At 41.0% G+C, this 21,087-nt stretch overlaps 1 protein-coding gene across 5 annotated transcripts; it reads right to left on the minus strand.

The window, feature by feature from the left end:
* Nucleotides 1-3,235: 3,235 nt before the first annotated feature.
* Nucleotides 3,236-19,121, minus strand: HNRNPC (heterogeneous nuclear ribonucleoprotein C). 5 transcript variants are annotated; one of them, XM_082243396.1, is made up of 10 exons: nucleotides 18,924-19,121; nucleotides 11,452-11,481; nucleotides 10,113-10,249; nucleotides 6,524-6,770; nucleotides 6,245-6,314; nucleotides 5,980-6,027; nucleotides 5,514-5,665; nucleotides 5,099-5,209; nucleotides 4,342-4,475; nucleotides 3,236-3,501 (listed from the first exon to the last, which is right to left on the minus strand). In XM_082243396.1, the coding sequence occupies exons 3-10, from the start codon at nucleotides 10,116-10,118 to the stop codon at nucleotides 3,421-3,423; spliced, it is 849 nt and encodes a 282-aa protein (XP_082099522.1). In that variant the 5' UTR covers nucleotides 10,119-10,249; nucleotides 11,452-11,481; nucleotides 18,924-19,121; the 3' UTR covers nucleotides 3,236-3,420. The 5 variants fall into 5 exon arrangements, with proteins under 5 accessions (XP_082099522.1, XP_082099519.1, XP_082099523.1 ...); XM_082243393.1 differs by having other exon boundaries at nucleotides 6,239-6,314; nucleotides 18,924-19,120; XM_082243397.1 differs by lacking the exon at nucleotides 10,113-10,249 and having other exon boundaries at nucleotides 6,239-6,314; nucleotides 18,924-19,120.
* Nucleotides 19,122-21,087: the final 1,966 nt, after the last annotated feature.

Raw genomic sequence — 21,087 nt, forward strand, 5'->3', positions numbered from 1 at the left:
CCTTCCTGTCTGTGCCCCCCTTGCAGCTAATGTGGATTCTATCAGCTGCAGCAAGGAGAGAGGAGCCCATGCCTCTATAGCTGTACATGCCCATAAGCAATATGGCTACAGTCCAACTTTCTGATCCACTGGAAACTACATCATCCATGTGCAACCTGCAGAGACGTCATCACAAGGCCATGAGGATGCCAGAGAGCCCCATGTGCTCTGTACACCAGGGCCACCATTTTAGGATTCCTGTGTTTGAGCCCAACCAGTATGCAAAAGTTATGGCTCCACTCTTTAGAAAGTAACCCTCTAATTACAGATAACCGCCAGGCAGCACTCTTCTCTACTGAGAGGGTTGCTTCGGACAGCGTACTGCAGCAACCAATCATAGTAACACAATGAAACCTGTGACACACCCAACTGGGAGAGGGGCTTTTGCCAGGGACTATGGGCTAGTCTACCCACCAATTATGGCCCACAGAGGAGACTGGGGATTTTGTCTGCTTCTCCTAGTCGGAGCATAAAGGAGAGCCAGGTCCTAAAACACTTTGGATGGGAATATCTAACGGGATTATGCAGCCAGGAAGTCCCCAGAATAGTGGTGCATCTGTGGGAACTTTATGTCAGACAGAGCAAGCAGGTACACCTTCACCAGCCAGTGATATGGAACACTTCTTGGCAAATTTGTTATGCTCTGGCTGGTCCTCCTCAGCTGCATAATGCAGCATTTGCCCCAACTATTACCAACTTTATATTATTTAACTTTTAACACTATTTCCGCCGATAGGCCACTTGGTAACCTAGATCCGAGCTGGATCTGGGGTGGGATATTTAGAAATGAGTGGGGTAATGTACTTTACGTATCTAGGGCAGTGGAATGGTTTCTAGACATGCTGGCGGGCCAGCCCTGGCTAATCAAGATTTATTGTGGACAAGTTTTCCAGCACATAGACAAGGGAGGCAGGGTGGGGAATTTCTGTGACTACTTGCCATACTAAGATCTGTCTAGCTGTTTAAAGGTTGCATCGTCATGTTTTTATATCCGATCTATATGGATATCGCCAAGAGAGGAAAGTCCTCCTTGGGGTAGAAGATACGTGTCTGGGTTTCAATAAAGTTATTACTTTGTTTTCTCTTAACATCTTGTTTGCGTATGCTGCTTGGGGTAAAGGGATAGTTTTAGCCAACAGTCTGTTGATAGGGTTTGGAGGGCAGGAGGCATCCATCACATTTCATAGTAAAACAAGGTCCTAAACCAAAGCCCCTGCCTGGCAAAAAAAAAAAAAAAAGTGACCGTACTCAGGTCCCTGCATGCTGGCCTGATAGTGTAAAAAAAAAAAAAAAAAAAACTAGATCACGTCTTTTATGGTAAGAGCTTCTCACGTAAGCTGTCCTGGAAACAGAATGAAGCCTGGCACATAGAACTATTCCCAGTGATTGGCTTAAGATCATTATAGTCAACCATTTAACGCTGCTACCCTATCTCATGAGAGGAAAGCAACAAAAAAAAAAAAAAAAAAAAAAAAAATTCAGACAAGAGCGCTGTTTCAGGGGTCTAATCAATGAACAAATGGCAAGGAATAGGTTTGAGTTTATTAAAACATGAAAAGGTCACAGGTGCTATATAATGCACAGAAGCCGAGGAGCCATAGCATACGATTGGTAATATGTGCAGGGTAAAGTCACTAACAGTATACAGAAATGCCAGAGTCAGACAGTATGCACTTATACTGTGCAAGGCTGAACTTGTACATTGATGTCAGGGAGCCAATGGACATACAGATAAGGTATGCAGGGTTGGGCTCGCATGGAAAGGTGGTAAGCCAGACACCTAGGCACAGAGCCCGATGGATGGCTCAAAACCCCTGTAGCTCCTAGAGCTATAGCAATGCAGAAAAGTGGCCGGGAAGATGGCAGCAATCCCAGATGCAATATATCCTCAGGCCAGCTAACAGCATGAGCGTTCGAGTGCTGGCGGAACCAGCGCCAAAGCCTGTCACTGTGGCTGCAAGGCGGTGAACCACAAAATTCAAACAAATAAACAACACCTGTGGCCAATACCAAAAAGGACAAAAACGACTGTTTCGGGGATTAACCCCCTCTTCAGGTCATATGGTAACAGAAAAAAAAAAAAAAAGGAATTTAAATAGTTAGGATGATGCGCCAACAATCCCACCTCCCCCTGCAAAATTAACTCAGATTGAAAGAGATTTTACTTAATTTCCTAAGGTCAAAAAACATTGGAAATTAAACTGTAAACATGTCAATATAAACATTCCACACAAAAGAGGGGCAAATGTATTGTATACATTTACTCGTGTGGAATATTTATATTGACTTTCAACTCTACATATTCCTTGCCATCTCTATTGATTCGACCCCTGGAATAGCGCTCTCCTGTGTAGATTTTTTTTTTAATCTGTCCTGCAAGAGGACTCGTGGAAAAACAAAAGTTTAGCAAGGACCACACACAGTGTGCAATAAATTGCCTCCAGCATTGCTCCTGTTTCTTCTTGCTGGAGGCTGTCATTGTGCTGAAGCCTAGAGCACCTGAAAAGCAGTAAAACAAAAAACGGAACTAAACCCATTGGATTGAATGGCTTCAAAAAAAGGTAACATTCCTGGAATGCTGGGATTGCCAACAATCACATTTCATTGTGTCCTCAACCAAACTGTCAAACCATCAAATGACTGGTGTCATAACTGATCACATGTGCAGCACCATGGCAGTTGCAGATCAAACAGATGCAGCTTCCTTGGCAAAGGATAGGGGGGTTTAATTACACTTTAAGGCTGTCAGCAGGTCGGCCTCTACAAACTCGGCAGTCCCTTAAACCAGAGATTAACTGAGCATGTGCAGAGCAGGGCGAGACAGTGTATTACTGAATTTTAAACAGTAAAGACACTTATTTTTAATGTTTTACATAGCTGTACCTGCAAAAGGAGCCAGCCTGAAGTGATCTAGCAGGACTTAATTTTAATTTTCTGACTAAAGTTCCACTTCAACCATATATTCAGACACACCTAGGAGCAAAATATACATGAAATACACTTAATTTCCGAATAGATATAATCTTTATTAACACAAAACTGAATATTTAAAGCAAGATCTTTCATTTGAAAATTACCTGTCAGCAAATGAAAGTTTATTTACACAGGACACCCTTATTGTCATCTGATGCAATTAACATGCACCCAACTAACTGCTGCAAAATTAATAGATAAAGCAAAAAGACTGCAAGACAGGTAAAAACAATACACTTTTATTCTAGAAGTCACAAATAGGTATCAAAATGAAGAGGCGGCAGAGGAAATGCAGGGTGCATAATAAACAGGCTTAAAGAGCTGGTGGTGTGGAGGATGTTAAGGGGTGGAGCTATGAGCCAACTATACACAATAGGCAGAAAGGGATTGTAGGGCATTTAGAAACACTTAAGAGTCTTCCTCATTTGCGCTGTCCCCCTCATCTTCTCCCTCCTCTGTTTCTTTGTCACCATCTTTAATTTCTTCAAGCTAATTGACAAGAATAAAATGTATAGTTTCAAATACCAGATTTTACTAAAATAGACACATTTAGAAAATCAAAAAAATGACTTCTATGACCTAAAAGCTATTTTCCACATTTGGATAGCCACCAGTGGACAGAAAATCTTCTGGAAGGTTGTATATGCAGCATTACTTTAAGTCTGTAGCATATTCGTGCAGCTGGCCTTACTAATGATTTATTTATTCTACATTATGGAAAATCCAAACAGCTAGCCATGAAAAATCCATCCGCTGTGTACTGAAGTAGGTGGAGAGAACCAGAGGCGGTTGGGCTATGGCTTGGTTACAAATACACATTCTAAAGTGGTATTAAAGTAAAAAACAGTTTGACTTTGCCCCTTTAAACTGGCTTGAACTTGTGCCATTTAGTATCGTGGTATCTGCCCCAGCCGATAACACTGGTGCATAGGCTGTACTCTCTACATTCACAGAGCACTGAGTGTGCATTGAATGCAGAGAGCACCATGCCTCTTTGGGGAATTCCATCTGAGTTTTGCCATCGCAACGCAGTCAGACAGCCAGAGAGCGTAAATCTGGAAAAAAGACTGGCCGAAATTGGAACTGCCAGGAGCGGTTGACAATAGGTGGCTGGAGGGCTTAGTTTGTAAGGCAAGTCAGTCATAATGTGCTAGTATGCAGTGCAGGGGGGGGGGGGGGGGGGAGCATAAAAAAAATAAAATGTTTATTCCATTATCTGCAGCTAAATTTAGCAACAAGCCATCTGAGAAACTTTATTGCCTTAAAGACCAATTATAAAATTGACTGACCAGACAAACCAAATTTATTTTTTTCTTCTAAAACACCTACCGTGTCCTCTCCCTGATCATCATCATCAAGTAAATCTCCCTCTTCGCCAGAATCTCCTCCTTCCTCTGCAACCTTAACGGTGGTTTCTTCCTTCTTCGCAGCGGTGCCACTCTGCTCTTCATCCACTTTTGTCTCTATATAAAAATAGCAAAAAGCAGACCAGTCAAAATACTGTACACCAAAGCAGGTAACAGTTACACAACATAGACTGATCCTCCAATGCTTTTCAGTTACAAACCCAGAACAAACATGCAGATCAGAAGTCCAAAGTTCCTGCCTGCATACTTGTTAATAAGTAATTGGTTCAAAAGTGCTGATGCAAGAGGATAAAAAGTATGCCAGGCAACTAGCACGTTCAGAAAAGGGTAAGCATAAGCAGCCATCAATTTGTTTTAGGTGCTTTTTTTTTCCTAAACAGGAAATTAACCATCCCAAGCAAATGCAGTTAATTTATGTTTGAAGTGCCCATTCCCTTTTACAATGGATGGAATGGTAACAATGCAGGTAACAATTTGGTAAGTCACAGAATTGAAAAGATTGCTAAAGATGCTTTTCACCAGCCTCAACAAGGCACAGTATATTTCTAACTACATAAAATCACTGGTTCAAATGAGGTTGTAGCATGAAAATGTGGCTGTGCTCCCAGAAAACCCAAGTATCTGTATAGACCAATATATTGTAACAGCCATCAAGAACAGATGTCAGATCAGTATAATAAAATTGATAATTACATTGCAAGATATCATGTACAACTCACCTTGTTTAGACTGCTCCCGCTCAATTCGTTCTAAGCTTTCAAGAAGAGAATCTACTCTCTGTTTTATCTGACTAAGCTCCTTTTTAATGGTCTGAAGATCATCGCCCTTCACTAAATAAAAAAAAAAAAAAAAAAAAAAAAAAAAAAAAACACACATGAGTCTAACAAGCACAGAAAAACTATATGCAGATGCTATTTTGCAGTTCTCTCAAATCTAGTGATCATATATTTAAAAAAAAAAAAAAAATTTAAATAAGTTATATTGCCATTATAGGGATGGTCATTCAAATCCATCTTTATGACCATTATCTGTCCAATATGTAAGCTGATAAGAGTATTTAGTTAGAAGAAAAAAAACACAATTATTTTGTTTCTGTTCTAAACTGGCTGATCTTTTAAACCTCGGCAAACTTACATCTGTTAGACTTTGATGATCCACCCCGCTGACCACTCTTCGAGTTAAAGCTCTTTCCACGGCGTGAAGTGTTACCAGAAACCCTCTGACGTTTTGAAGGTACCACAGCTCGGGCAATAGGTGGTGGTGGGGGTACTCTGGCTGCAGAATATCTGTAAACAATAGGAATTCATCATAAGCATTGTTGGAAGAAATAGCACGGCCGCAACACATCTCATCTGGCTGGAATAATAAGTAGGTAAAAGCAGCCTCAGTTACAATCATCCAGGCCACACAGCCTACATGGTTTTCCCCACCTTCAGGGCTTAATAATGGAGGTCATGAATCATGGGTCTGAACAAACCTCACCCCAGCGGCATCCAACCCACTGGACCATGTCAGCCTGAGCAGGGGCCCATAAGCATTTAACATGGGTAACATTATTTAAAGAGGGTTCAGTTTCCACAGTTTATTGGTATGTATTTACCCATCATAGTAGTCTCGCTGAAAATCATAGTCCAGTTCAAATGAAGACCTAGCAGAAAGAACACATAATAAAAATGTTAAAACTTCTATTGTAGATAAATGTGCAAGTGGATACATTATGTATACCAACTGGGCCATCGTAATGTAAAAAAGGAGGTAAGCACATGGTCCTTTTACAATACAATGTTGTGGACGTTCTTGTACAAATAAATGCTACTTGTTCTACAGACAAAAAAATAAAAAATATAAATAATATTTACCCATACATATCAGCTGCTGATCGTTTCATTCCTCCCTTTCCTCTGTTGGCTTTGGGCTCAGCAGCAAGATTTATGTCTAGAATAAGAGGGTGTTAAAGGGGAGGAAAAAAAAAAAAAAAATACAATTTAAATGTACAAGTGGGAAAGACACAAATCAACATTTTCAATCATAAATAGGCTGTAACCCAAAATAACAGAAAGCACACCCCAATTTTGTAGGAATAAAATCCACAAATTTGGGTAATCTGAACTTTTACTTTATAAACAATCTTTTCAGTCCCTTACCCAGGACTTGCCCAGCTATCATGCGTCCATCTTCACCCGCTACAGCTGTACGGGCAGTGCGCTCATTGTTGTATTGTACAAATGCAAAACCCTTGTGTACGGAGCAGCCAACAATTTTTCCATATTTAGAAAAGATTGCTTCTACGTCTGCTTTCTTCACCACTAACGTGTTTAGGTTCCCAATAAACACTCGGGAGTTCAAAGAACGGGGATCTGTTTTATTAGTGATGTTGCTGGCCATCATGTCCTAAACAAAAGTAGAGGAAGAGGACAAACTATTATGAAAAAGAACCAAGTAAACTATGAAGTCACAAAAAAGCATACACCCAAAACAAAAAGTGTCATAAAAAGGAATCCGCGCTTGGGAAAAAACCCATTATACATAAAGATGCTAGCACTATTACCCTGACACCAGATAAAGTTTGTACTATAAAAGGAGTGTTGCAAGATAAGGATATATAAACAAATACAAATCAAAACTAATATAGCGCATATATCTGTATGTACCAACTTGTGCTTTTACAAAAAACTCAAAATTGTGCATAAAACGGCCATGCAAAAATAAGTCATAAAAGTCCACGTGACCTGTATGTGCATACATTAAATGTGCTTGTAAACCTAAAAAAAAAAAAAAAAAAAAAAAAAAAAAAAAACCAAGATTGCTGCACAAAGCAAAAGTAATAAATGTCCACATGACACCCACAAGTTGTTGCTGTGAATCACCAAGTATACTAAAGGAGCGCATAGAAGATTGGGTCATGTGGATATTACTTTTGCTTTGCATGGACTTTAATGCTCAATCTTAAATTTTAATGTTTATAGGCACATTTAATACACACACGTGACGTGGATATTTATGACTAGTTTTGCTTTGCATGGACGTTTTAAGCTAAATTTTGAGTTTCTAGGTTTATAACACATTTGGTGTAATATATATATATATATATATATATATATATATATATATATATATATATATATATATATATATATATATATATATATATATATATATATATATATATATATATATATATTAGTCTGGCTAAATTTATAATTAAATTTTATCTACTGTTAACAAGTTTCTCTGATGTAAAGAGAACAAAAAATAAATAGCTGTCAAAAAGGAGATGGTTTAGAATTTATATCAAGCTTTTATCGCTGTGTCCCCAATGGGGAGATTCTCCCCGTTTGACTTGATCAGGGGTCTCCAAATTTTCTAAACAAGGGGCCAGTTTACCAACCTTCAGACTTTAGGGGGACCAGACAGTGGCAAGAGGGAGTAGAAAATGTCCTGGTGTCAACAATGCACCATTTTTAGTGGGAGGAATAGCGCCCAATCATTGGTGCCAGTGGGAGGAATAGCACCTTAAGGGCCGCATCCAACACCTTTACCCCCGTCAGTTTGGAAACCACTGGTCACCAAAGAGGTTTGGGAAAAGTTAACATTTGTCACACAAACAAATGAGGGGAAATCTTCAAATGAGGACAGCTGTTCTGGTGATCTGTCCAAAATATGGTGAGGAAAAAAAAAAAAATGTATGGCTATACATACACTTTATTCCAGCTAAAGCCCATCTTTCCCCCCCCCCCCCCTTTATAGTCCTGCACCACTCTAGGTTGTGATCTTTTACTGATTTTCATTCTTATTATTGCACTTTCTTGCCCTCCCCACTCCAGTCCTCAGCAGGGGAGATCTGTTCAGCATCTTTATGTCACTTTCTACTATCACAGAAGCATGAACGATGCTGGACTGAATACTCCCTTCAGAGCTTTGTGCTACAGCTGTGACTACCGTAGGGGAGTGACATAATTGAGGCATGGCCAAACAGCACAAGTCCCATAAACCAGAAGGAAGATTGGAAGTTAGAAGCTCTGCCAGCGATGACAGCACGCTGCTGGATGGCTTTGTTTTCAGGTGTCATAATGTGCTGGCATGCAATGCATACTTGCACATTATGCCATTACTTGCAGGGGTAAGTTGTTATTTTTTTTAGCAGAGTTTACTACCACTTTAATTGAGCTTAGATATTTATGCCGACTAGTAAACTGTAAAATATAAAATTTACACTTTTGTACAGCTGCTAGATTTGTAGTAAAAGTAACTTTCCTATAAGCACTCTACAGGTATAGATTGTTAGAAATTTTCAATTTAAAAACATTTGTTCAATTTTCTAATCGACAGTGACAAAAAAATTCTAAAGAGCGGGATGGAAACAATTTCTCGCCCAAACTAATTTTTGGACAAAGTATCTGGTTTTAGTTCAGGGATTACACTTATTTTAAAATTAAAAGCAAGTGAAAATTTTCAAACAACATTTGTCCATTCACTGAATGTACAGAGAATTTTCGTACGAATATTCTCGCCCCAAAAATCTACTAGTGTACAGCTAGCATCAGGGTGTTTTGATCCATGTATGGCAGGCTGGTTGTACACAATTCGATCTAGAACTGGTGTTCAAGCAGTCCTTTTGGGTTTTTCCTGAACAAAAAGTGCAGCCAGCTATAGCTGGCAGCACAGATTGTTGTATTGTGACACTGGGGGAAGTCTCTCTTCCATCAGAACACAATAGCGCAGCGGGAGTGATTCCCCCATCCACATTGAGTGTGTGGATGGGGGGAAATTGGATAAAAAAAAAAATATAAAAAAACACAAACACACGATTTATGTACAATCAGCCATAGCGTATTTCCACTTTCGCAATGCAAAAAAAAAAAGAAACCCATTATAGGTTTGTTTTAGGTGTTCCTGTTCCAACAGTATACCATTTTTTATTATTTACATTTCTAAAGAGGTCATGGTTGACTGCAAGGTTTTTTGAATGAGGTAAACGCAAATGTCTTAAACATGTATAGTTAAAATTGATATGAAGGTCTTCACAGTACAGACATGGTTAATTATGGCAAACAGCTGCCCAGATGACTCAAAAAGAAAAAAATATTTCCTTGCTGGAGGGTCCAGAATTGAGCATCTAAAGTTGCAATTTGTAAATATTTTTTTTCTACATTATGCTCTGAGTACGGGCATATAACAAATATAAAGTATGTGTTCTCTTAATTTGGCTGCAAAAGTGGAAATACACTTTCAAGTGGTTGTAAACCTCTTAACATGAAAAATGAACAAAGCATATCCTTCTATAGTGTGTACTTGTCTCAATTCAGAGCACTAAATGTAATTTGTCGGCTTCTTCATTCTTTTTTTTCGATCAGCATGAATCACTTCTGACACCTAGAGAGAAGGTGACTGGGGAGGGAGCTCCAGCACACGGCCTGTGATTCAGTTTCTCAGCTCTGTCCCTGTGTGCAGGGGGGGGGGGTGTCCCTTCCCACTAATCCGCTCTCCTCGCTGAGCACTGTAGATTGTAACTTTAGCTCCCTGCTTTCTGAAAACTGTATAAATTCTGCAGTTTGAATGGCTGTAGAGAAGAGGTTGCTGAAGATAACCAGGTACAACTCACGTAGAAGTATTTAAGGTCTGTGCATCATCTATGGCTAGTCACTTCACTGGGTATATGTAAGGGTTTACAACCACTTTAAATCTGAAATATGTCAAACAATTTTTTTACATTTGCACAGTAAAATTAGTTACCTCCATTTTACAGCACACTTATTGTTCAGTGAAAAGGAAAGAAACAAGGCTTCTTCTGAATGGAAAAGGTGTGACCTCCTGTGATATCTTTTCTACGTCTCAATGCAGGATGTTTAGCGCCAACAGGTGACAACGGGCTGAAAAAAAGTAAGTTTTAAAACATACGGTGCAGAAGCCAGAGATGGGACACACTTCATTAGAGGTAATCCTATTTTTACTGTGCTAAAATGTACAAAAAATTGTTTTTGGCCACTCCAGCTTCAGTACTAAATACACCCCCCACCCCACAAGACCACTGTCTGAAGGAACTCTTTTACCAACAGACTTTTATTCTTTTAAACAGAGAGAACAGACATTTTTAATAAGTCAAATGCTTATAGTGCCCACATGCCTTTCATGCAGGGATTTGACTTGTTCATGTCTGTGGAGGCAACAGTTTTGTTGTGTCCTCAGTATCTTATATCTGAGCTGGATCAAGCCCATGCATTCAGGTACAATACTGCATGTGGAGAGTATAACTACATCTGAACAAACAAAGTGAGATCAGTTTTCACTTGCAGCAAGTGCTTCAGGTAAAATTTGATTTTAGTGGTTCTACCACAGCTAGCAGGCAGGAAACTCAATATTGTTTTATACACTAAATATACATCCACATGATGTTTACAAGGAGCTGAATGCAGTTTATTTTACCTTAATAACCAGCCTTACCATGCGCCAGAGGAATGGAATGCCAGAAGTCCTGCTCCCTTCTTTGATGCTGGTTGTCAGCGGTGGGGCAAAGGAACGGATGTGGAATGGGGAGGGGCAGGGAAGGGGCCTAAATGAAGGGACGTTAACTGGCAACTGTCAAAAATTCCACTGCCCACAAGTGGTAATGCACAGTAGGAAAACATTGCAAAGGGTTCCAACAGTATTACTATTGACAATACCCAACTTTTTATGCAGTTTAATTCTAGCTTTAAACAAAGCAAGAAAAATACTGACATCTACACATAGCAACAGGGAGAAAAAAAAAAACATACCCTGGACCAAAAATTATGGATTATGCATATTTGAAAAGGATAGAAAGACTCTCCTTGCCATTCCAACCCCCACCAGGAAAAAAAAAAAAAAAAAAAAAAAAAAAAACATTGAAAAAAATAAAAATAAAAAATCAGCATCAGTACCAACATTTATACATAATATAAAAACAAAAACTATAAAAACTAAAAATAAAAAAATATCAGAAATACAGCAATGTTAAAAAGGAGACCAGTAAGGCAGGAAAATGGTTTTGAAAAATAAAAATTAAAAAAAAAAAAAAAACAATTTTTAAAAATACATGAAAAGCGAGACTTACTGTAGTTGACGTTTCAAAAAAAATTCTTCGCTGTGAAAAAAAAAAAGGGGGAAAAATTATGAAAATAACCCAAATCAGAAAAAATGTAGAGTACTTTAAAAAATTCCATTTAAAAATTCTAGCTATTCCTAAAAAATGTATCATGTCATATCAAAGTGTCATTTATCACCATCAGGTTACACACCCCAAAAATTCTGCACTGAAGGGATGGGAGAGGGAGGGTGGGGGGTGGGGAGGAGGTGAGAGGCTGTTCATTGCACTTGACAAGTGCAGCATTTTGTGCTTCTGTGCCCAATTAAAAAAAAAATATGTTTTAATTATTTGGTTGGTATTTAAAAGAGGTTGGTAAGCTTGGTGTTCAATGCAACCTAACTGTTGTATAACAACTTAGGTCCCTTTCACTTAAAAAAAAAAAAAAAAAAGTAACTGAACTGCTACATGTGCACTTTGAAAAACAAAATGATGGGCAAGGAGCGTGGACATTATTTAAATTCAGCCAGAACAGGTCAGGGAAGGATGGGGGGGAATTTGGAGAACTGCTCAGATCTCTGTCCTGTGGAAAGGAGAAGGGGAGAATAGTATCAGATTAATGGAAATCAGATTAATGGAAACTGGAATGAGGGATACTGGGGTAGGAGAAACAAGCCACCACACACACATGTAGCATTTCCACCACTCAACATACGTGCAAAAAAATTCCAACAGTACAGTTTTTAGTTCGTACAAGTTACTTTTACACCAACATAAAAGACCACACACACAGAAGGTAGGCGATATCACACACACACACACACACACACACACACACACACACACACACACAAAAAAAAACTGAGACACCATTACTAGGCACAGATGTGCATAGTAACCAGCTTCAGCTTGTAAAGTCAAGCTTTGAAAATGAAAGCTAGGAGCTGACTGCTTGCCATGCACAACTGCTCTAGATTCAGTCTGTTCCAGTTTAGAATATAGTTAAGTGGTTCTAAAGGCTGGGTACCTTATCACCATCATGCATTCCCTACATTAAAAAGGTAAAAAAACACCCCACTATTCCCCCTCAAAACACTTACCTGAGCCTGTCATGGATCCAGCGCTGTACCTGGCTGCAATTTTCTCTCTCCCCACTCTTCCGCATCTCACAGGGACTGCTGTCAATCAAATGCTGTGAGGAAGGACTGGGGGCAAGCCATGCTGTGTGTCTATGGATACAAGAAGCATGGCTCGGGAGTGAGCCCACAGGTGTGCCTCCGTAGTAAGCAGCTTGCCACACACAAAGAGGAGCCTGGAGTGTCAGTGACCCCAGAATAGGAGGATCAAGGCTGCTCTGTGCAAAACCACTACACAGAGCTGGTAAGCATAACATGGTTTTTTAACCACTGGCCTACTGGGCCAATTCTGACTTCTCATATATATGTAAAAATCTGACTTTTTGTCTAGAGAATTACTTAGAACCCCCCCCCCAAAAAATGTATTACTAATATATTTTCTCTATCTATGCAAAGGTCTTAGAGAATAAAATAACCGTTGCATTTTTCTTATTTTACCCTTTTTGTGTGCAGTGATTTTTCGGGGGGGGGGGGGGGGGGGGGGAAGAGACAGGGACGGGACTTAAAACACACACTTTAAGGAATAATACATAACCCAATTTTTGGTAAAATATGAAAATGTTACGCCAAGTGTAGATACCCAGCATGTCATGCTTTAAAATTTGTGCGCACTCTTGAAATGGCACCAAACTACGGTACTTAAAAATCTCCATAGGCGGCTTAAAAATTTACAAATTACCAGTTTAGTTACAGAGGAGATGGAATGCTAGAACTATTGCTCTCGCTCTGACGTTCGTGACGATATCGCAAACGTGGTTTGAACACTGTTTACATATGTGTGTGTTCACCACTGCGCACGAGCACGGGGGTGATGTGACTTTTTTTATTACTATTTGATTATTTTTTTTCTACTGTCTAATTTTTTTTTTTTTAATCACTTATTGCCATCGCAAAAATATAAGCATCCCTTGCGATAGCAATACAGCATGACAGGTCCTCTTCATGGAGAGATCTGGGGGTCCCATAAGACACCAACTATCTACTCTACATTTAAAAGCAAAAGATCAAAAAAAAAAAAAAAAAAAAGATGGAAGGTTTTGGCATGAACAAAAAGCAATGTTAACATGGCGAAGGAACCGGAAGTGACGTCACCCCAGTCCTCCAAGGCCATAGAGGTGAGCAGATGCCATCTTGCCTTCACACATCTCTATTGCATGCCACTGATGCTGCCAGACTTCACTGTTCATCAGGTAAGTCTGGGGGCACCCTTTCCTCCGCTTTTAAAATTAGTAGCAAATTCGCCAATCGGCCACTTTTATCCTGTAGAGAATAGCCTGCTGAAAAAAATTGTGAAATTGCCGATGCCGGAACCGATCCGGAGCTACACACAAAGCAAGCGGCTGCAGTACAGAGCAAAGCCGCTGCTTCATGTGTACGGCTCCTCCATTCACAGGCGGAGTGCATCTGATATCACTCCGCCTGTGAGCTGGGACTATACAGGAAGTAGCGGCTCCCATACTACTACTACACCAAGTAAGGGATGGCTGAGCCGTTACTAAGCAAAAACCGGATCGGCCAATGTTACCGATCCATCTAAAATGGCCATATCGGCGCCGATATCCGATCCGAATATCGGATCGGTGCATCCCTAATCCTCACCTAACCCAGCAAATCCAGCAGTGTCCTGCTGTGACCCACTGCCACACACCAGGTCGTATGCTACAATTAGGAGTCAGCTGCTTTTTCACAGTTCAGGCAGCCAGCGTCCTGATGATAAACAGGCCCACTCTCCTCCAGCTGCAGTATGAAGAGGCTGAAGACTCCTGGAATATGTCATATGCATATTCCAGGAGGCTTCAGAAGATGGGGAACATCACTCCCATCTAGGCAAGAATAGAGGAAAGGGTGTGAGCCATCTCAAAAATATATAAAAAAGGTCAGCTCTTTTACCCTGTGAAGAGAGGAAGAATGCAACATGGGAATTATATATATATATATATATATATATATATATATATTTTTTTTTTTTTTTTTAAATAAAAAGGTCCACTATAAGGTGCAGCAGCAAGACTACCCACTAAATTCACTTTAGATGTGAAGAACAAATAGTGATTGAAACCGTATGAAAAGCATAGTGCCCGGAGTTGCTCTCTAATGCAACAGACAATAACACTAGCTGTAACAGACCACAAGCAATGAAGTGAATTTAGTCTGAAAGCTTTTCACTGTTCTTTCCCAGTCCCCTTGCAGCACCACTACTCTCTCATTGCGAACAATCAAAGTTCCACAGGAAGTACAGCATCCCTCAGAAACACCATGACCAGTGTTGGGGGTAACGAGTTACAAAGTTAACGGATTACAGTAACTACATTACTTTTTTTTGTTAATGAAGTAACATAACTAGTTACAATACTAATATTGGTAACTACACTACTTTACTAGGCTATAGGAACGCGCTTTCCTGCATTGCCCAAGCTGTGCGATACAATTGTTATTTCGAAGAATAGAGAGGGATGAAGTTTATGACTTTTTGTTTCACTTTGTTTTATTCTGTTTTTTCAGGTTTTGTTCTCATGTTTCCCAAAGCCTGTGTTTATACAATAAACTCTATGCAGAAAGTGTGTCATGTATCTTTTTCTACACGGTCAATTAAAAAAGAGGATAGTAAAGTAATAAGTAGTGAAGTTACTTTTCAAATGCAGTAAAGTAATCTCGTTACAATTTACAGAAGTAACTAGCTACATTTTTTGAGTAACTACCCCAACACCGACCATGACATGTACACGAACCTGGTATCTCAAGCCCAGATAGTCTTACAGAGCCATTAGTCCCTGAGAAATGCAGCAAACTGGTAGTGCTTTAAAGTTTACCTCCGGTAAAATGTTTTTCTATGATATAGCAACTATCTATTTAAATCTAATAAGGAGTATGCTATATCCGGCTGGCTGCTGGCAAGTTTACAAATCCTTCCTTCAGTGATGCCAGGCACTATAAAGTGCTGTGATCTTTCAGTGCTGCTGGGATGAAAGGCAGGTGTGACTAAAGGATCGTGCAACTTCCATCCTGGCCAGTACAGCCAGAGGACACCTCTAACCAAGCCGGTCTGTGCTTGGCTGGATAGCATGAAGGGCAGGGGTGACATTGGGGTCTATTAGACCCCTAATGTCTCAAAAAAAAAAAAAAAAAAAGTATCAGCCCAATGCTATCACATTTATTACCCCCTTTGTGATAGCAATCATGTTAAAAATTAACCAAAACCCAGTTGCCTTACTCACCTGCGCAAAGCACGCCCAGGGTATGTAAACCACAGTCACACGATATGTGACATATCGCCGCGAATGTCAGAGTGAGAATAATAATTCTAGCAAATAGCGCCTAGTTAATTCCAAGTTGATGAGCTGTAACGGCTTTTAAAGTGTTACCTGTGGCGATTTTTGGAGAATATGCTGGCGCGCGCAATTTTAAAATATGGAATGTTAGGTATCCATTTACTTAGTGCAACCTCATTTTATATTTTAGCCAAAAATTGGCATTATATAGCGTGGTTTTGCAGTAAATCATTTTAATATTTTTTTTTTCTAGAAAATTTATGTTTTAACAGTTGCGCAATCACATGAAACAATTTGCAACTATCACCTTTTTATTCTAAAGGGCTTCTGCTTTCAGAAAATATATAATGTTCTGGGGTTTATGCAATTATATTGCCAACATTTTTGATTTTAAATGTAGGTGACAAAGAAAGAAAATTGCTCTGGAGCGGAACTAGTTAAAGGATCAATCACGCTCAAAAGGTGTTTGCTTTGTGTCCTTACAGCTACTTTTGGTCCCCAGACTTTAATATTAAAGTCTAGGGACCAAAAAACCATGTTCCAAAAGTAGCTCATGTTACTGCAATGCACCTGAGAGGTGTGAATGAGCCCTACGGGTGGCATACTGTACTTCCTGTCTATTTAAAACTGTACTAAACACAAAAGCAAACATATTGCAGCTTCCTAATTCTTAGAATGGCTGCAATATTTTACTTTCCTCTATATTCTGATGATCTGGCCAGTAAATCAGTTTTTTCAAAAGGACAAGCTCTCTGCAAATATATCATAGGGTTGAGACAAATCATTTAACACCGTCAGGGTTGCATTCAGTGATCAGTTTTAGTTATGTAAACCTTTATCCCAAAATGGAAAAAAAAAAAAAATGTTTGCTTTAAAGCGGTAGTATCCCGCTTTTTGACACTTTTACCTACAGGTAAGCCTATAATAAGGCTTACCTGTAGGTATAATTAATATCTCCTAAACCGGCACGGTTTAGGAGATATTTGCAGTGCATGCAGCCGCTCACGCGAGCGGCGCATGCGCTCTGAAGGTCCGGGGGCACCTTCACCGGCAGCTTGCCGGAAAATCACTCCCGCGCGCATGTCATCGCGGCTCCAGCCAATCACAGAGCCGGAGCCGCCGAACCCGGAAGAGACGCTTCCGGATCATGGCGGCGCCCGCAGCGATGTCCGGGGGTCCGCGTCGGGGCTTCATTCTAAGGTAAGTAATGCATAATGAGCTAGTATGCGATTTTTTTCATTTTCGGGTTTACAACCGCTTTAACTGCTTATGAAATGTGAGCTGGAGTTTGGCTTCAATTTGTTAGTTTAGCTAAATCTGCTACTACTTCTAAGGCTTCGTGCACATTAGAGGTTTTTGCAGGCTGCTCCTAGGAGCATCAGACTTTTTCCTGCTTATTAAATTCCCTGCAGCCTGTGGGGTTGATTTACTAAAACTGGAGACTGCAACATCTAGTGCATCTGTGCATGGTAGCCAATCAGCTTCACCTAGTCCAATTAAGCTTTCACAAAAAAAAAAAAAAAAAAAGGAAGCCAATTGGTTTCTATGCAGAGCTTCACCACAGATTTTACACTCTCCCAGTTTTAGTAAATCATTCCCAGTGTGCCCATGCACTAAACCTAGAGTGTGCAAACTCTGGCTTACCTTTGCATAGAAACCAAACAGCCTCCAAGTTTTGCCATAGCTTAATGGAACAAGCTGAATTTAGAAGTCGATTTGTTTCCATGTAGAAGTGAGCCAGAGTGCTTTACACACTATACAATTAGATTTTTTCCTTCAGATTTACCAAAACCATATAATATGAGGTCAGACCTAAACACTTTCAATTTGTATGCAATCAGGCAGGTCCTTGTACTACATAGCTGAAGGTAAATCTAAAGGAAGTCTACCAACAAAAGTTGTATAGTGTGTATCTAGCTTTAAACTCCAGGCACGCTAGCTTAAAAAAAAAAAAATTAATAAAGAAGACACTTCCTAGCAGCAGCGATTGAGCATTTTTTTCTGTCTATGCACACTATTTTAGTCTACAAGTATTCTTGAAGCTTCAGCTTCTAGGAGCATGGAGAAAAATAAAAAAGCTGAATGCTCCTAACTGCGGCTAAAAGCTGGCACAAAAATGCTGTTATGAGCATTTTAAGCTTATATTGTGTATGGAGCCTTACAAGCATGAGGCGATTTTCTGCCAAAACCGGTTGCCAGGAGGAAAGGCTTTTAGGCGAGTCCCACTGTGTGCATGCAGCCTAACACTCCCCTCCCCCCCAGACTGAGAACGCTGCAAAAGGTGTCCCCTCTCATCCATAGTGAAGGCACCATTTTCAAGTGGTGTGATACTGGCCAGACAAAAGATTAGAGCTAATCTTTTGTCATGCAACCTATAAAATTGTAGCCAAAAAAAAAAAAAAACCCATGTAAAATCCCATTTTAGCCAGATCACCAGGTGAAAACGAATGCAGCCACCACATCCAATGATTGGTAGGCTTCATTACAGGTTTTATGTGTAATATAGCTTTAAAGGATTAGATCTAGCAATTCAGCACAGGAGAATGTAAAAAAGCATTTTTTTTTTTTTTTTTTTTTTTAAGATCCAGCTTTAAATAAATCATCTCTATAGTGTAGGCCAAAACCGATTAAACGCCTGGCTTGCTATGGTAACGAACACTCCCTTCTGCCTGGGACACACATGGGCCCTAAGAAGGCATGGCTGAAACAAAACAGGCTTCAGGGGCCCTCGTGTATGCGATCCCTTCACTTTTCACAGAGGCCTGCAGCAACGTAAAGAAATATACAAGATAGGAACAAATATAACGGAAAAGCATATGAGCGTGTGGTGAGAGCCATCCCATTGTAATGTACGAGCAGGAAGTGCTGCCTCATGGCTTCTATCTCTAGGTCAGGAAGGGGTTAAAGGAAATACTACATTAATAAAAGAAAATAGGAAAGGGCTCGATGGATGGGAGATGAAAGGCTCGTACAAGGTGAGCACATTTTACACAGACACAGGAGACGCGCTCCTCGTATACGTCGCAGACGTTCAGGCCTACACTGCGGCCTCTCCCTAGGTGGCCATTTTCCCATACTGTCGGCGCCGTCCACTTACCTCTTTTCTTCAGGTAATTAACCTGCGTTCAATGCTTGACGCGGCGACAGCGACGGTGACTACACCAAGGAACACGAAGGGAAGGGGTGATAAATAAACAGGGGAGCACCGACTAAAGGACGACGGCGGCTGAGGAGACTGTTCCTTCTCTGTCACAAAATGGCGGTGAGTGAACGTCTTCACTTACTGCGCAGCTCACCAAGAGGTAGACGTAATCCGAGCTGAAAGGCTATTCGACAGGCGACTGGCCGGCACAGCGACCAATTACAGCATGACGGGAAGAGCCGCGCCAATGAAAAGCAAAAGGCGGGTCTTACGTGGGAGAATGGTCTCCTTGGAAACCAGGTCAACCAATGAGAACAAAGGACGGCAACCGGCTTTTCTTTACCGAAGTGACGTGGGTGGGTTGCTATGGAGAAGGCAAAGTAGGGCGTAGAAACCTGATTGGCAGGTAGCTTGCTGAGAGGTTTCAGCGGGCTTGTGAGCAGCCTATTGTGTGCAGGCGTATACGCGGGTTTTTCCTGGCTGCCATGCAGGAACATTCATTAATAGAACGGTCGTTTTGTCAGCCATCTTTGTGCGCGCGCATGGCTGCTGCATACAGTTCCAGAGCATTGCAGTAGCTGGTTAAATCATAAATCCATTTTGTAGCAGCAGTCTGTTGCAGATATGCTATCCTGGTCACATGGAGCATTCAGTTGCTGGTCATATGAATTCCACAGGAGAGCATAAATTGTGCATATAGCTAAAATGGTTTCATTTTGGATATAGTACGGTAGGGTTTAATCTCCCTGCCATTGTTTGCTCTCTTCTGTCATGGAGGTTTCTCTGCTTACTGTTGAAGAGCTCCAAAAGGCAGTGAGGAAATTTCCCAATGCCAGAAGGCTTCCCCTCTCAGTTGTTTCCAGATCAGGGGTCCCCTTTGGAAGAGTTCATAGGCTCGGATCACACTCGTGCCGCGTGGGCCTTGCAGCCTATGCTTGCTCGGGCATTTGAAGTGGCTGCTGTGCTGTGTGAAATGCACAAAAAACATGGCCACAGGGAAACTAGAGCTGCCACCTCATCCCTTTAAAACCCGAACAGATATTAGTTACACAGGTTCTTTAGCTGATTCAGGTGGTAATTAAACTCTGAGCCTTATCTGCAAATTAGCTTCAGAACCTGTGTCATTCATGTGTTCAGGTTTAAAGGGATGAGGAGGCAACTCTTTAAGTGTTGGTTCACACTAGGTCGCTCCGACTTCGGGGGCGACCTGTGAAGTCGCGTGCAGCGCGACTTGCATGGACTTTATATAATGAATGTCTATGCAAGTCGCTCCGAGGTCACCCCGAAGTAGTACACGACCCTTTTTCTAAGTCAGAGCGACTTGTGTCGCTCCTATTAGAACGGGTCCTGTAGTACTGCATGGACCGCGACTTGTCAGGCTGACAAGTCGCGGTAGTGTGAATGGACACTAAGGCCCCTTTCACACAGGCGGACTGTTCAGATCCGTCTGTCGGTTTTTTTTTTTGGCGGATCTGAATGGTCACCCCATGCATGTCTATGGGGCATTGGATGTCAGTGGAGACATGTCCGCTGACATCCAATCCGTCAAATCTGGACGGATGGAAACCCTATTTTTCATCCGTCCATCGGATCGGATGAGAACGGACCATGTGAAAGGACCCTAAGGGAAGCCGCATGGTATTTTTGACCATGCGGTTCCCACAATTGGGCTGCGATGCATAAGGGTTCTATACAGATTGAATAGCAGCCCTCCGCATCTCGTAAGAGCAGTGCGATTCATTTTCGGGTGCCTTTCCCCACTTTTATACGTGTGTTATGTGTTATTTGCAATGTGCACTTTACTCATCCCGATTAGTAGGGTGTAGGTTCTTGGGCCTGCCTTGAAAGTCTTGGGAGGGGGTGGACATGGCCTTCTGGTCTGGTTCACCCTCTCTCATGGGGTCTCCATTCGGGGGAACCCCATCCAGTACCTGGGTTGGACTGTTTCGGCAGAGAACGGGGTCCGCTTGGTTTCGGCCAGGTGTGCCAGTTAGTATCTCAGTTCCTGTCAGGGGGGGTCAGGGTCTTTCCGTACAGTTTGACACACAACAGGCTTTAAAAAAAAAAAAAAAATTGGTGCGATAACCGGAACGCACAGTGTGAACCTAGCCTTACCTCT

The sequence above is a fragment of the Pelophylax lessonae genome, assembly GCF_965119305.1.
Source record: "Pelophylax lessonae genome assembly, chromosome: 1".
Lineage (NCBI taxonomy): Eukaryota > Metazoa > Chordata > Amphibia > Anura > Ranidae > Pelophylax > Pelophylax lessonae.

What these genes read in the sequence shown, in the direction of transcription:
- HNRNPC (XM_082243393.1), bottom strand. An exon ending in ATCATCAAAGTCTAACAGAT is followed by an intron (nt 5,210 to 5,513) that starts GTAAGTTTGCCG and finishes TTTTTTATTTAG; the next exon opens with TGAAGGGCGATGATCTTCAG. An exon ending in ATGATCAGGGAGAGGACACG is followed by an intron (nt 3,502 to 4,341) that starts GTAGGTGTTTTA and finishes CTTGTCAATTAG; the next exon opens with CTTGAAGAAATTAAAGATGG.